The 16,494-nt window shown below is 47.7% G+C and overlaps 1 protein-coding gene and 1 long non-coding RNA gene across 3 annotated transcripts in view; one reads left to right on the top strand and one right to left on the bottom strand.

Annotated features, from left to right (window-relative positions):
- The window catches only part of GNAI1 (G protein subunit alpha i1), a 69,988-nt gene extending 68,315 nt beyond the window's left edge, over nucleotides 1-1,673 (bottom strand). The window contains exon 1 of the mRNA XM_073328619.2: nucleotides 1,205-1,673. Within this exon, the coding sequence (XP_073184720.1) occupies nucleotides 1,205-1,322 (118 nt within the window). The 5' untranslated portion in view covers nucleotides 1,323-1,673. The remainder of the gene's footprint in view (nucleotides 1-1,204) is intronic.
- Nucleotides 836-16,229, top strand: LOC140905382 (uncharacterized). 2 transcript variants are annotated; one of them, XR_012156839.1, is made up of 3 exons: nucleotides 836-1,333; nucleotides 4,291-4,392; nucleotides 14,479-16,229. It is a non-coding gene; the product is annotated as an uncharacterized LOC140905382 (long non-coding RNA). The 2 variants fall into 2 exon arrangements; XR_012156840.1 differs by lacking the exon at nucleotides 836-1,333 and adding an exon at nucleotides 1,757-1,982.
- Nucleotides 16,230-16,494: the final 265 nt, after the last annotated feature.

Here is a 16,494-nt window from a genome sequence, read left to right as displayed (position 1 = left end):
GAGAGAACTTAAGTTTCCTGTGCAACAGATATCCAATGTGCCATTTTAGACGTTAGAATAGAAAAGAAGAAGAATTGTTTCCTGTGCAAAAATATATATCAGAGTATTATTCTGGCAGTTAACATTTCCTGGGAAAAATCAGAAAACTTTTCCTTTTGAAATTACCATCAACTACTAGTGCAGCTTCTAAAAGGCAGAAAAACCATGCAGTTCACTGAGTTTGCATATGTGGGTTAATATATCCCTGTTCAGTTTGTACTTTTAAAATATATAATACAAGATACCTCACAATAATAGTGTGGTGCAAATCTCACTTCCCTCATTAATTTTAAAAGTATCTTCTGCTGGTAACTAAGGATTATGTAACATTTACTTAAGTGAAGGATTTTAAATGTTCACTTCCGATTTTTTAAAACCTCTTAAACTTCCTGATTTATACATCCCCACATTCCCCAAACACTGTTAAAAATATGTCAAAAAAAACCCCAACCCCAAATCATCATGGAAAGGACTAACAAACTACTGCCACAACTGTATGAATGCAGAAGACAAATATATAGTGATTCATTTAATTACGCATTGCAAAAAAACCCAATCACAAAAGGTGATTTTAAGATAGATATTTAAAGTATAGTCAAAATAAGTGTTCCTCCTGGAAGCAGAACATAGGGAGTGTAAAAGTAGTACCCTTTTGTGTGTTCCTTTAACGTGTGCTGTTTCAAAAGGCGAGTGTGAAACGTGTGGGCATGTCTACAGGGGGCAAGCGTTAAAGTAAAAATCGTCCAACCCCAGGGTGCTGGCTACATTACAACACTGATCATTCCAATTTCCGTAAATTCTTCCACGAGCCAGTAGAGGCCAAGCGCGCCGCTCTTCGGGAGAGGCTGCCTTCCCCATCCCCACTCCCCGAGAACTTATGAGGCATGGCGGCCACAAGAACATCCACGGTCCCGTTCGTGAGGGATCCCCACACGGGGCAGTGACATCTCCAAGGTGCCACACGCCACGTCTCGCCCTCGGCAGCGGGCGCTCAGGAGTGTTACCCGGAACCGTGCCAGGCCCCGGGGAGGGAGTCACCGGCTGCCACCAGCGCACAGGCGAAGCAGGATCCCTGCCCCGAGGAGCCCAGGGCGGGCAGGCACAGAGCAGCGGCCCGGGGGCACCGGGCCCACGGGCCGGGAAGTGCAGCAGCCCGGTCCCTTACCTAGGAGGAGCAGCTTGACCTCCCTGGCCGCCTTCTCGCCATCCTCCCGCAGGTTCCTGTCGATCATCTTGCTCCGCTCCACCGCCGCCTTGTCCTCCGCGCTCAGCGTGCAGCCCATCTTGGGGGGCGGTAGGTGCTTAACGATCCCCGCCCAGAAGCCCCCCTGTGGAGGCGCTCAGGTGACAGAGTTCACCCCCACACGCGCGCACCGGGATGTGGGGGGGACGACGCTGACCAGACAAGGCTCAGAGCCGTTTCTGTCTGGGCGTGAGTTGAGCCAACGGTCCCGAGAGCAGGGACCCGCTTCCCTCTCCCCGAGCTCCCTCAGCCCAGTGATGCTGCTCAGCTCCCGAGGCGCCGCCTGTCTCTCGCGCTCCCCACCAGCGCGCGCGCGCCAAACACCTCGCGTGAGGGAGCGCGAGCCGCTCGCTCGCGTTCAGTCTTGCTCGCTCTAGGGGAAGGCAGTGCGCGTGCGCACGGCTGCTCGGGATAAAGAAAGCTTGTGGCGAAACAGGGGTGAGGGGGATGGAAAAGAAGGGGGGGTAAGAAACCCAGATGAAAAATGGGGGGAGGGTGGAAAAGGGCAAACCACCTCTCCCAGTCCACGCTGCGTCTGCGTGACGTCACCGGGCCGACCGTTTTTAATAAAAATTCTGTTAACGGGGAAACCAGAGACCAGAGTTGAGGGAGTTTCGAATTTCAACGGTTGTAGTACCAGACTGTACCAGTCTTACTGAAGGGAGGAGTCACCCATTCAAGACTGTACCAACAGGAGCGGGTGAGTCCGCCCGTTGGCTGGGGAAAGTAAGCCCGGCCCACCCGTTCAGTGCGGCTAGGCCGGTCAGGGGAGTGCATCAGCCAACCGCGACCGAGCGCCTTGCGGGGGGCGCGCAGGAGTTCTACAGTAATCCCCAGGGGCTCAAAAGTCATGAAACTCGTTTAAAAGGGAGCGAGGAGGCGCCAGGAACCGCCCTGTCGCCCCCTTGCTGAGAGAAGGAGAGGAGGGAGGGCGGGCCCCGTAGCTGCCGCTTCTCTCCTGTGACAAAGAGGGGACAGGGAGCTCTGGCTGCAGCAGCTCTGATTGGTTAGTCTGCCCCAGAAACGGGGGCGTTAGCCAATCAGAGGGCTCAAATTCGCTAGGGGGTGGAACTTCTCTCATGATGAGGCTGGCTCCCGTGGTTGCAGCGCCATGGCAGGAGTTGGCCCGGGGGGTGACTGGGCGCAGGACTGACCTACCCGGCATACGGCTGCCGCGCAGCCCGTCTGGGTTTCACCCAGACAATTCGTTCTGGGGGCTCTGGCTGCCATTTAAGGTTGCCTGGTGCCCAGTTTTGGAACGGAAAGTCCGGTCAAAAAGGGGACTTGGCCGTCTCTGGTCACATGTGCTGAAGGGCATCAGAAGTCCAGTTACCACAGGGCATGGGGAGGTGCTGGGTCATTAACCCTTTCCAGCCCCTGCTCAGCCAGGGCTGCCTCCTACCAGCAGGCAGGCTCCTTGTCAAGCTGCAGCAGCTCCAGTCCCAGCCCTGGAGCAGAGGGTCCCGGGGGAGTCCAAGGGGTGAAGGGATATCTAGATGATTCAGAGACCGGAGGGGGAAGAGGCATGAGCAACAGGGACAGGCCTCGGCGGAAAGACGCGGAGCAGAGGTGGGGCCTTGGGAATCCAGTTACTAGCCATTAGAAAGATGGCAACCCTAAGCAGTAACTGTGGTTCACGGTACCTGGACTGCACTCCTCCTGCTTCCTTGCCACCATGGCACCCTCTCCCAGTTGCAGCCATTCTGGGGCCCCTGCTATTTAGGCCCTGGGGTGCAGGGGAGGGCAGATGGGGTGCAAGGGCGTGGGCCCAGTTGAGCTTGCCCAAAAGAACCTGGGCTCCTGTATGCGGGGTGCACATGCACCAGAAACAGAACTGATTTGGACAACACAGCTCAAAGAACCACTGTTACTGAAGAAGATGTCACGTTCTCTCTTGGGAACAGTGAACACTATTGTATAGTTAAAGATGAGAAACTTGCAGTTCCTTCCGATATTCACAGACTAAAAAAATCCCCTCTGTGAAAATGTCCACAACTGACTTCAATTGAAGGGTATTTGTTTGTTTTTTTTTTTTTAAGTTTAGCTGGTATCAAATTATGGTTGAAAAAATTTCATTTTTTAGTGAAGAAATTATTCCCCATTAAAATACCTTAAACTCTCAAACTGAACGTAACATTTCAAATTTGGCATGATTTAAGTCATCACTCAGCAAAGAAAATGAAGCCAAATTTGAAGAAAAATGGTTCGGTTAACCAGCAGCAGGAAACAGCTTCCTGGGCCAGAAGTCATAAATCTCAAGTGTATAATTAGCAGCATAAAGGGAAGATGCAGCTCTCCTCATCCTCCTTCATCACAAGAATCTGCTTCCTGCCCTGCTCCTCCCACCCCAATCAGTTGCCACCTCTTCCAGCCACATGTGCTTTCCATGCTCAGTTTTGGTTCACTTCTGGCACCTTCCCCCAACCACCATCTCCCCAAAGCTATTTTTCATTTAAAAAATGAACAACTTTTTACTAGCTCTGCTATTTATTAGTGTTATTACGTATCAAAATAAACAATGGTCTACTGTGGCTTCTGCACTGCCATCTGGGAGACCTAGTGTCAGTCTCATTTCTCAAACCAGAGAGTTTTGGGAGCAGCTGCATAATTTACTCATTTCCAAGAATGAAGCGGGTGAATAATGCTACAACAGTGATCCTTAAAGTAGATTAAAATAGATGGAGGAATGGTGGCCATGAAATAAAATCAGGGGGATTTGGGTCACTAGGTTGGCTATTTGAGGGATTGCAAAAATGATGTGTATGAAATTCCAGATGAGCTTTTGTAAAATAACCCAGTTCCTTTGTACATATCTACTAATTTAAGAAAAGTAATTCTGAATTCAATCACTTTTAACTTACTCCTTTTGAGCTGAGAATCGCAGCATGTTTGTAGTGTTCTTCATCGCAGTGGTTCAAATTTTGACAGTAGGACAGGTCATTCCCCTTGGGACAGGGATTTGTTATAAAATTTAGAGTATACAGAAATGAAGAATTTCATCTCCACAGCATCATCCCCCCCCTTTTCCCACATGTGCAAAAGCCTGGGTTTTGCAAGTGAGATGGAGCAAAGGACTGGAGGAAGCAGATAGAGGACAGCTACTCTCTTTGGTATGTGGAGCTATTTTACCACTTTCTCCTCTCCCTGAGGGAGGGACTGGGGCAGCAGACAATAGGGAATAAGATGGAATCATGGAAGCCAGTGGGCCTGAGGTACATAGGATGTAGTACAGGAATTCTGTGGCTTTCAGAGGTTTAACCCCCTTCCTTGGGGCCCAGGGAGGATGGAGCTGAGTGAACTCCAATATGGCCCCTCCTATCAAGCTACTGAATAAAGCTGAAACTACTATAGCTGGGTTAGATGATGGAATTGCAGGACACAACCAGGCAGACCTGAGGGATTTGGGACAGGCCTGATCAAGTGCATCTCAGGACTCTGGAGCCATGCTACCCACTTACACCGAACAGAAAGTGGGGTTCAGTGATGGGAAAGTGAGAAGTGATGTGGTAAAGGGACATTTGCCTCTTGGATGTTGACACCAGCAGGCAGGGAACAGAATTAATGGACTACTGCCATGGGAAAGTGTTTTATTATTGATATAGTGTAGTTGTGTTTTCCTTAGTTGATGCTGTTTCCTTTTCCCCAACTAAGCTTTTAAATGTTTATTACATCGATTCACTGCCTGTGAGTGGAGGATTATTGCCTATTAAGAACCCCCAAGGAAAGTATGTAGTGACCCCAGAAATTCTGGTTGAGGGTTTGAGCTGGTGGGGTTTGTTAGTTGTAAGAGACATCCCTAGCTATTTGAATCCAGACATTGTTGCTGTCGATGACACATAGGAGAAGGGTCACATTATGATCCATGTATCTTATATATAGGGCTAAACTGTGCAACCCTTGTTGGTGACCACTCAGCCAAATAGTCTCATTGAATTTCATGGGAAAACCCACGGAAGTGTTTCCAACATGCGTAATGGTTGCAGTATCTAACCTTTAGGTGAGCAGGGAAATGGTCCCGCTATTGTGGGGAACTTTCCTGGCTTATACAGTACGGCGGTGAAGTGGGCTAGCAAAAGGATCTGAGTCCTCACTCCCACTTCCTTTACCCAGAGCCCTGCCTGACCTCAAGGGCTCCCCTTCCACTCTCCTGTGTGGCAGAGTCCTCGTAATCCAAACAAGACTGGACTCGGATTCCCGGAGAGCTTGACCCCCAACCTTGTTGTGGTCACTTAGGGCAGGGGCTAGGGTGTTCCCACTCCGGGGTGCTCTCTCCACACTGGACACTTCCCTGACCCACTGATCATTACATACAGTTCAAAGCAAATACAATTTATTAAACAGCAATCGATTTAAAAAAATAAGGAAAAAATGGAAAAGGTTAAAGGAAAACACATAATCCCGCTCTGTGGCACAGGGACATCACAAACAGCATCTCTGGAATGCAAAGAAAGTTCAGTCTGTTCCTCACAAGTTTCAGGCCCCTTCTCAGGGCCTGGCTGTGCTGCAGGGATGCTGCAGGTCAGACACTTGCTCTGGCGATAACCACACACCCTCAGGCTCTAGGTGGCAGGACCCTTCTTCCCAGCGTTGACCCCGCCCTGTCAGGGTTATGATCCCCCTTCAAGTCTGGCCTGCAAGGCCTCATGGCTGAGGGCATCTCCCTGCGCTGGGCCCACTGCCCCGGGTCCCCCTTACTCTCCCCAGCTGCTCACTGCACTCAGCTCTGGACTGCTCCAGCTCCATCTCTAGTTCTACTCTGCCTCAGCATGGCTGCTGCTGCTCCCTGGGCTGCTTCTCTGGCCCCTCTGGCTCTGGTTGCTGCAGCTCTGCTCCCAGGACAGGTCTGGTCTGTGGGCTGCTTCTGTGACTCTGCTCCCAGTTTGGACCTGCTTCCTGGGCTTCTTTTCTGGCCCCTCTGGATCTGGCACGGCTCTTCTCCCCAGCTCAGCTTGGGCCCTTGCTTTCTCCTTAGCTCGGCCCCACTCTGTCTGACCCAGGCAATTCCAGCTCACAGGGAGGACGGGAACCCCCCAACCTCCTGACTCTCTGATCAGCCTGATTGACAGGGAGGCCAGGCTAACCTGGAGCATTGGCCTCTCCCCATTGTTCCTGGGGTTTGTCAGCCTCAGAGTCCTGATTTCCCGCTGACCCTTCCCCTTTCTTTTGGTACTGGGAGCTAACCAACCAAAACACCCCCACCGAGTTTTAGTAAGGGGACAATAGTCCCCTTATGTAACGATGCTGGTTTTCATGGGACCCAACTGAGAATACCAGTTCAGGACAAATTGCTTATAGCTGGGCAGTTACAGCCCAAGGCTGAGGTTCCTTTGCACCCCGACGCAAACCAAACCAGCGAAACAGAGAAGACTTTGGTTTTACCCCACTGGCTAACCATAAGTCACACAAGCAATTCCCTTAGACACTCCAGTTTCCCAGTATCACCACCAGTGCCACTCATTATGGGGATGAATGGTTATGAAAACGAATACGCCAGTAAAAGAAAAAAGGTTCTCTCGATCCGAAAGGACCAAGTCCCAGACTCAGGTCAATATACAAGTTAGATTTTACCCACTAATCACACAGTTGCCAATTCTTTAGAATCTAAAAATCTAAGGGTTTAATCATAGAAGGAAAAAGATATAGATGAGAGCTAGAATTGGTTAAATGGAATTAATTACATACAGTAATGGCAAAGTTCTTGGTTTAGGCTTGTAGCAGTGGTTAGAATAAACTGCAGGTTCAAATCAAGTCTCTGGAGTACATCCACAGCTGGGAAGGGTCATTCAGTCCTTTGTTCAGAGCTTCAGTTTGTAGCAAAGTCCCTCCAGAGGCAAGAAGTAGGATTGAAGACAAGGTGGAGGAGATGCATCAGCCTTTTATAGTCTCTTGCCATGTGGTCTCTGCTTTCTTTGTTCCAAAGACATGCTATCCTGCACATGGCATAGAAAAACCTTAGAGTTCTGTCCATAGGCAGGTCCCTGCATACCTTGCTGAGTCACAAGGTGTATCTACCTTCGCTCAGTGGGTCAGTTGTGTAGCTGATGGTCCTTAATGGGCCATCAAGCAGGCTAGATAGTGCTGATGCCAAATTGTCTGGGGTGTCACCCAGAAGCACAGCACAGGTTTGAAATACAGACAGTATAGAGCTGATACTTATCACTTTAAATACAAAAATGATACATGCATACTGATAGAATAATCATAACCAGCAAACCATAACTTTGTCCTAGACACCTTATTTGACCCCCTTTATACAAGATTTGGTGCCATTAAAGGACCTTGGTTCCACCAATGATCTATACAGTCACAGGTTATGTTAGTAACATCACACTTTACACTTAGCAAGTATGCAATTAGTTTGATTGGATGAGACTTTTGATCCCAGTTCTCCATTGCCTGGCATTTTTGTAGCTGTAACACTCCATTATTATTTATCATTTGAACCACAGTGCCTAGGGATCCGAATCGTAGGCTAGAACCACATACTGCTATGCCCTGTACAAACACCTAACACAAAGATAATCCCTGCCTGGAGAACTGAGGCCCCAGTTCAGTTTCCATTGACTCCAATGGATGCATAATTGGGCCTCATTCTAGACCCCAAACTACCACATATAAATGATGGATTTTGTTTTTCTTTAATTGGCATTTTCCATATTGACTTTAACTCACTTTTAGGTAGACTTGTGGCATTTGTTATATATAACAGATGTACCAGGCCTGACAGAATGAGTTGTCCTCAGTTCTCAATAGCTTATATGGGTGGGAAGTACAAGGTACGTAGGGGCCTAAGTCCCATTTTTAGACACGACTGCAATCCATAAAATTGCTGCTCGGCTGCCGCCTAACCCCATAGGTGCTTAAAGTCACTCAGCACCTATCTTTGCAGTAAAAATTCCTTGGCGCCTGTGTTTCTACCTCTGAGCGTGTGCACTGCTATCTCCCACTAGGTGCCCAGACCCCTGTCTCCCACCTAGGCCCTAGAGTAATTCATGAACCAGGGGAAAGACCAGTGTTCATCTGCTTAACTTGTGTGTGGGATCCTCTCCAATAGGCATGCACTGAGGCTACTTAACTCTACCCAAGACAGGGGAGAAGAGAGGAAGGGAGTCATTCCTTCTAACCTTTAGCCCAGTAGTTAGGTTAATCACCTGGGAAGTGGGAGACCCCTGATGCAAATCCCTCTGCCTGATGCGAAGGGATTTGAACAAGAGTTTGCTACGTCTAAGGTAAGTTCCCTAACCCCGGGGCTACAGAGTAATTCTAACTCTCTCTGACCCAATTAATATTTAGTCATTCAATTATTTAATTAAACTGGAAAAAACTTCAATAGGAGAGACTGAGGGAGACCCACATTAGTATATTTCATAGGGTAGTCAGTAGCAGCAGCAGCATGTGAAGTTAGACAGCCTCTGATTGGGCCCCAGACAAAATTTAGGCAGCCAAATGCTTATCTTTCCCTGGTTCATGAATCACACGCAGAGATAGATGCCTCCCTGCAACCCAGACTTAGGCACCAAACTCCATGAGAAGGATGTGGCTTATCATCCCCCTCTCACCAGCATCCCCTACTGACTAGTTTAGGTGGCTCCCTGCCTAGTGTGCTGGCTTAGTGCATGGCATTCTAAGGTGCCTATCTCTCCCCTTTCATTGTATAGGAGCATGGGTTCCTAACTCAGGCTTTGTGGATAGCCGTGCTCTTCCTGTGATTGTATAGGTACCTAAAAGTTAGGTATTGTGACACTTGTCCAACACCTAGCTCCCATTTGTGGATCTGGGCCCAAGAAGCCACTATTTAACTGTGAGCACACCACCTAGTAATATATTTGTAGTTGGACTCCCACCAAGAGATGGTAAATTAAAATGGTCTTGAAGGTCTTTGTAAATAATTTACTCTCCTATTTAAGTAGACACAATAAGTCATTGCATGCCTTAGAAAATTATACTACTGTTGGAAATTAAAATTCATGCCAACATTTGTAACATAACCAGTGCAGGAATGTAGCTAATAAAAACATAAAATAGTCAGGAGTTGCTTCAGATGATAATAAACCAGTTGAGAGTCCTGTCCCAGTACATTAATTTCATTGGTGAAAAAAAGCATCCAGATGTTAAATGTAACACCTCTGTAGGGATGGCTTTTCCACTACAGACTTCATCAAATCGATATCATCAACTTGCCCATCTACATTTAATGCAAACCAGAATTTTTGTTGCAGCCAAAAGCACTAAACAACATGTGGTTTGTAAATTTTATAGTATCATAGCTGGATAATGTTAGTAGACTGAGCAGGCAACTGGACAGTATAATAATTTGAATATACTGATAAGAATGCAATGGATGCAAGTAATTACTATCAGTGCCGTGGAGATTTCAGTGAAAATAAAATTTAATGTGTTGCAGAAGAGTAACAGTGTTAGATAGAAGAGCTGGGTGAATGCCTTATAATGTAGGGCTTGATTCTGCCCTCAGATACATAGTGCAGCTTCTGTTTACTTCTGTGGAATTAATTCTAATTACACTAATGGAGAGGAGAATCAGTTTTGTGTGAGCATACTATGCAATCCAGTAATCCTTACAGATAATTTCTGGCAAAATATTTGCAGTTAAAGTATTTTTAAATGCCAGAAATAAGAGATAGAGGGGCAATTTGATGCTTAACTTATTTTAAATTAACCTTTCAGAAAAAACGTCCGGTTCCCCACAAGTCACACTGGTCATCTCTCAGTTATTGAGACTCCAGGGAGCAATGGTCTGAGATGTCATAGATATGAGGACTCTAGAAGAGTTATGGTATCAGGCCATAGCTGCTCCAGTAAATGGATTTCTTGTAGTATAATGCATATGTTTTGAAAAGGCTTTTTATTATGATATAATATGAAAAATCATACCAAAGAAGGCCCCATTCCCCAACATTCCCATACAACCTGAACTGAAAATGAAATAATCATGATTTGGTGTGCTGAATGCCCCAAGTAAGCAAGAGGGATAAGATATTTCTTAGCCCCTACAAAATAAATAATTATTAAATTAATAAGTATGCTTCTCAAAAACTTGTAATTATCTAAAAATATTAACCTGAGCTTCTGCAGGGCTATAATGGCAGTCTTGATGTCACATAATTATGCGTTTAGGTTTGTCACAGCAGAACAGGAATGAGATGCCACTGCTAGGAGAATTAGACATTTTTTTAAAAAAGTTTATAGTTAAGTGTTAAGTCAAATCATGATTATTTCACTTTTAGTCACATTTGAATTTCTCCTTTGGGCATGGTCCTTCACAGTAAACATCACATTCATAAATGTCACTAGATTTGAATACCTAGTAGACACACATCTGATGTGAATTTGACAACTCATGAACAATTTTTCTTGTTAGCAAAAACGTTGCCAAAGTTGAGTAAAACATTCTTTTCTGTGTCTGAAATTTTCAGTGCAACTTTTTGGTGGTGCACTTTCAGATATTGAATTACAATGACATTTTTTCAGGTTTCCTGATTGGCAGAGTCTGCTCAATATGTTCAAGATGGTCCACAGAAACCATTTTGCCTTGTTTCTCCAGGCATATGTAGAGTGAAGGGGATATTCCCCACAAAAGACATTAGAAGGGAGAGAAATCCTGAAATCCAAAAAGACACAATGGTTGAGCCTCTCACACCCTGCTCTGGCCTATTTACACATGGTAAAAGGGCCAGAGCTGTATAAAGGGCCCTAAATGTGCCAGTTCTAGCTGGGGGAGGATTCCTGCGACATAGGCACTGCAGAAGACAGCAAAAAGACTTCCCTTTGAGACCCCCTTTTAAGCCCTGGCATAGGGGTGAGTTGGGAGCATGTTGCAGAAATTCCAGGCATTCCAGGCATATTACAGATCATAAGACAACCAAGGGAGGCTGCCATAACTCAGTTACACTTGGGGTCACTTCAGTCCCCAACACAGCCCAGGATCAAGAGGATACAAAGGTATCTTAAGGGTAGCTTGGGACCTCTCCCTGCTCTCTGCAAGTTCTGTGCTACAGCTGTAAGAGGTGCAGCACAGAATCCCATCTCAGATGGAAAACAGTGGTGACTTGTTAACCTCACCAAAATGTCCAAGGGAGGATGCACTAAACTGTGCATATTCTGTTTATTAATCTTAAAATTATAGAAATGTAGGGCTGGAAGGGACCTTGAGAGGTCATCTAAGCCAGTGGTTCTCAAAGCTCGTCTGCCGCTTGTTCAGGGAAAGCCCCTGGTGGGCCAGACCGGTTTGTTTACCTGCCACGTCCGCAGGTTCGGCCAATTGCGGCTCCCACTGACTGAGGTTCGCTGCTCCAAGTCAATGGGGGCTGCGGGAAGCGGCGCAGGCCAAGGGGCGCGGTCCAGCCCGCCAGGGGCTTTCCCTGAACAAGCAGTGGACTGGCTTTGAGAACCACTGATCTAAACTAATCCCCCCATGCTGAGGCAGGACAAAGTATACTTAGGCCATCCCTATTAAGTGGTTATTTAATCTGTCCATAAAAATCTCCAGTGGTGGGGATTGCACAACCTCCCTTTGTAACCATTTCTAGTCCCTAAGTATCCTTATAGTTAGAAAGTTCGTCCAAATACCTAAGTCTCCTGTGCTGCAGATTAAGTCTATTACTTCTTGTACTGCCTTCAGTGCACATGGAGAACAGTTGATCACAATCTTCTTTATAACAGCCCTTAACATATTAGAAGCCTGTTACTAGGTCCCCCCTCAGTCTTCTTTTCTCAAGACTAAACATGCCCAGTTTGTATAACCTTTACTCAGAGGTCAGGTTTTCTATTGAAATTTAAAAACACTGAAATTTGCATATTATGTTTATTAATATTAAATATAGATTGTGCCATTTGAACCTGTTGGTGACACTGGGCACTACACTAGGTAACTCGGGAGAGTGGAAGACCATGAGTGTCAATGAAGCCCTCTTGCTCTAGGTCCAGATAAACTAAGGCCCCTTTGCTCCTTGAACTTTCTGTGACCCTGCATAACTCTAAGGATCACAAGCCGGACTGGGACAACTGTAATATCCTCCTGAGAACCCTGTTGTCTGAGGTGGAGCGGAATCAGGTTACAGCTAAGGCAAGGGGAGCGTCAGCTTTCAAGCGAAAGAAAGGAAGCTATCTGTCAAGTCTCTACCCCAAGCACTTGTAAACGGCTCAGGGCTTTTCTGGGTATGGTGGGCTTCTGCAGGATCTGGATCCCAGAGTTTGGACTATGGTCTAAACCGTTATATGACTGTGTCAAGGGAACAGATCACAACCCCTTTCACTGGTCCCCAGAAGCCGACAGGGCATTTAAAATCCTAAAAAGGAAGCTGATGGAAGCTCCAGCCCTGGGTCTGCCGGATCTCTCAAAGCCATTTCAATTGTATATACATGAACGAAAAGGGGTGGCCCTGGGAGTGCTAACCCAGTTGTTGGGGACCTGGAAATGTCCCGTGGCTTATTTTTCTAAGTAACTGGATCAGGTTGCAAAGGGTTGGTCAGCATGTTTACGGGCGCTCGCAGCTACTGCCCTAGTACTTGAGGAAGCCGAGAAGCTAACATTGGGAGGGGTTATGCAAATCTATACTCCCCATATGGTCCGAGCCCTGCTAGACACCAAGGGTGGGCTCTGGCTCACCCAGGCTCGGATTGCTCGGTATCAGGCTAAGCTGTTAGAGAACCCCGAGGTCACCTTGCAGTCTTGCCCCACCCTTAACCCAGCCACCCTCTTGCCAGAAACAGAGGAACAGGAACACGACTGTTTAGAGATCATAGATGCCCAATGCTCCAGCCGCCAGGACTTGAAGGATCAGCTGCTCCCAAATGCAGATTATGAGTGTTACACTGATGGTAGCAGCATTGTCATGGAGGGGCAAAGGAGGGCGGGTTATGCTGTCGTGACCCTCCATGATACCGTAGAGGCCAAGAGGTTGCCCACCGGGACCTCTGCCCAGCTGGCTGAGCTAGTAGCCCTGACCCGTGCACTCGAATTGTCAAAGGGAAAGCGGGTCAACATTTTCACTTATTCAAAGTATGGTTTTGGGGTGCTGCATGCTCATGCTGGCCTGTGGAAGCAAAGGGGAATGCTAACAGCCCAAGGCTCCCCAGTCAAGTATGGGCCCCAAATTTTCCGGCTCCTAGAAGCTGTACAACTCCCCTCAGAACTAGCTGTGGTGCACTGTAGAGCCCATCAAAGGGAAAATCAAGATGTGGCCAGGGGCAATGCCAGGGCAAACAGAGAAGCCAAGCATGCCGCCACCTCGACTCCACCGGCAGCTGAGGATGCCCACATGCATACCCTTATCCCATCAATGGGGGAGCTTCCAACCCCTCAGTACTCTGGGGAAGAGAGGAAACTAGCTGACAAACTCAGTCTTCAGGACAAAGAGGGATGGCTTCATTCCCCGGAAGGGAAGATCCTCTGACCGAAGGGCCTGATCCGGCCAGTACTGCAGCAGCTACACCAAACCACTCACGCCGGCAGAGAGGCCCTTATCCAGCTAATGGGAAAATACTTCTTAACTTCTGGACTCCGACCGCTGGCTACCCAGATACAAGCTGACTGTTTAGTCTGCCAAAAGAATAACCCTTGGCCAGTACATCCAGTAACACCAGCTACCCTGGAACCCACTCCAGGCCCCGGACTGGTGTGGCAAATAGATTTCACTGAGTTTCCCCGAACTCAAGGGTTCAGATATCTCCTCGTCTTGGTGGACCAATTCAGCGGATGGCCTGAAGCCTTCCCGTGCCGTAATTGCACTGCCAAAACAGTGGCCCTCAAGCTCGTTAGGGAAATTATTCACCGCTTCGGACTCCCCCAGTGGATGGAATCTGACAATGAGACGCACATCACATCAAAGATCGTTCAAAACATCTCAGATGCCTTACAGATCCCTTGGAAACTCCATATGCCATGGAGACCGCAGGCCAGTGGTGTAGTGGAACGCACCAATCAAACCCTTAAGCGACACCTCTCAAAAGTGTGCCAAGAAGCCTCCCTGCGATGGCCCAATGCTCTACCCCTTGTCCTGTTCCGCGTCCGCGCTCTCCCGAAGGGTAGATTAGGGCTTAGTCCCTTTGAAATTTATGTTTGGAAGGGCATGGCCTATGAATGGGACACCGGTTCTGGCAGGGGAGTGGGAAATAGGATGTGGTTTTTTATCTCAGTTTATGTGCTCTCTGTCTCCTGTTCTCTCTTCTCTCCACAGGTATACCAAAGACTTCCAGCCTCTTCCATTGGATTCCCCTGTCCACTCCTTGCAGCCAGGTGACTCCGTGCTGGTTCGTACCTGGAAGGATGAGCCCCTCCAAGAGAAGTGGAAGGGACCCCACACCGTCCTGCTGGTTTCCCACACGGCGGCAAAGGTCGAGGGACACAAAAACTGGATCCATCACTCTCGCCTGAAGGTGGTGCCTGCTCCTCCACCAGCAGAACAGTGGACCGTGCAGCCCGTCACCATGTCACCCTCCGACAATCTTGGACTCAAATTATTGTTTAAAAAGACATAAGCACGGGGGGGAGGGCTACAAGGGCATATATATCATGAGGTCCCTCATAGTGGGTGTCATTTGCCTGGTATTCCCCATCTCTCTCTCTAAAGAAGGGATGGATGGGAACCGTTAATTTGAATGTAAATACCTATGAGGCCCTCAAAACCGCCTTTTCCCGGGAATTTAATCTTTCCAACTGCTGGATATGTTCCCAGATCCCCTATCATGCAGCCAGCTTCCCTTGGAGGGCAACCCCACAACTGGTCAGACCTCTGTGATGGGTGGATAAAAGCAAACGCCACTCCCTTCGGGTCATGGCCCACCTCCCATCGGGCCGGCGCTGGCACCAGCAGTCCCTGTATGCCCCCGAACCCATTAGTGAGAAAGATAGATTCGGTATGATCCTTCTCCCAGCATATGGTGTGGGTAGATTGGCCAAGCTCTATCACCAGCTCTCTGTATTCCTCACCAAGTTCACCAATGATACCTTGGCCATAGAGAGGAGCCTCAGCAAGGAACTTTATCAACTCCGGTTGTTGTCCCTGCAAAACCGCCAAGCCCTAGATTACCTTTTGGCTGCACAGGGCTGGGTGTGTGCCCTGATTGGGAATGAATGCTGTACGTATGTCCCAGAAAATTCACAGGATATTAACAAGCACATCCTGTCAGCCGAACAGGCCCTTAACCAGTGGAAAGCCCAGGAAAGAGAGCCCACTATCTTTGACTCACTCTGGGGATGGCTGCCCGACCTGGGGGGAGGCATTGTTCGTCTTCTGGTCACAGGTGCCGTGTTGTGTATTATCATTCTCCCCTTTCTTGCCTGTTGTAAAGCACTCATATACAAGATATGTGCCTCCCGCTCCACAGAAACCCCATTATATCCTCTTGTTGAGGATTCTAACTCCTCAGCACTTAATCACTTATTGTCCAGGGAATATGAGAAAACTCAGTTGCAAGCTTGTTGAGTAGTCTCAAAGGAGGGAGTTGTTGGTGACAGTGAGCAGTACACTAGGTAACTCGGGAGGGTGGAAGACCACGAATGTCAATGAAGCCCTCTTGCTCTAGGCCAGATAAACTAAGGCCCCTTTGCTCCTTGAACTTTCTGTGACCCTGCATAACTCTAAGGAAGCTAGCACGCAAACAGACAGGTTTGCACACGGCTCACCAGCCAAGACCAGCTTCGGCCTGGGAAACAGATAGATAAGGCAGAAATGTTTAGCAAAAACCAGTAACAAATAGGACCAAATAAGGCAAGACTCGGGCAATGCTACTGAGGAAAAACACAACTGGCTGCTTTAACTGATTGGCTACGGTATTGTATGGGGCAACAGGTAATTGGTTGCATAAGCTTGTGTAGTGAAGTAGGCAAAGGTATAAAATGTATACTGGAATTTTCTGCACGGCTGCAGGATTTGAGACAGCTTAGTCTCCCTGCGCCCTCTTTGACGCTTCAAATAAATCACTCTGCGTCTCCACTCCATTGTGGTCATTGGCGCGACGCATACCGGGCAACGAACCCAGCTGTTGCTTGCCTCGGGCACTCTGTGCCGGCAACAAACCTTTTCATTCAATTATGTTAGTAATTAATCAGTAAGGGCCAGATTGTGCAAGCTTTACTCATGTTGGATAACACTTATTCATGCAAGCAGTTTAATTTAACTGGTGTAAGTAAATGTTCATCAACCTAAGGGTTGCACAGTTGGACCTTAAGGTAAGGTATGTTTGAGAGTAAA

Source organism: Lepidochelys kempii, chromosome 1 (genome assembly GCF_965140285.1).
Source record: "Lepidochelys kempii isolate rLepKem1 chromosome 1, rLepKem1.hap1, whole genome shotgun sequence".
Classification (NCBI taxonomy): domain Eukaryota; kingdom Metazoa; phylum Chordata; order Testudines; family Cheloniidae; genus Lepidochelys; species Lepidochelys kempii.
Note: the sequence above shows the minus strand (reverse complement) of the source record. Positions and strands in the feature narration are given on the sequence as shown.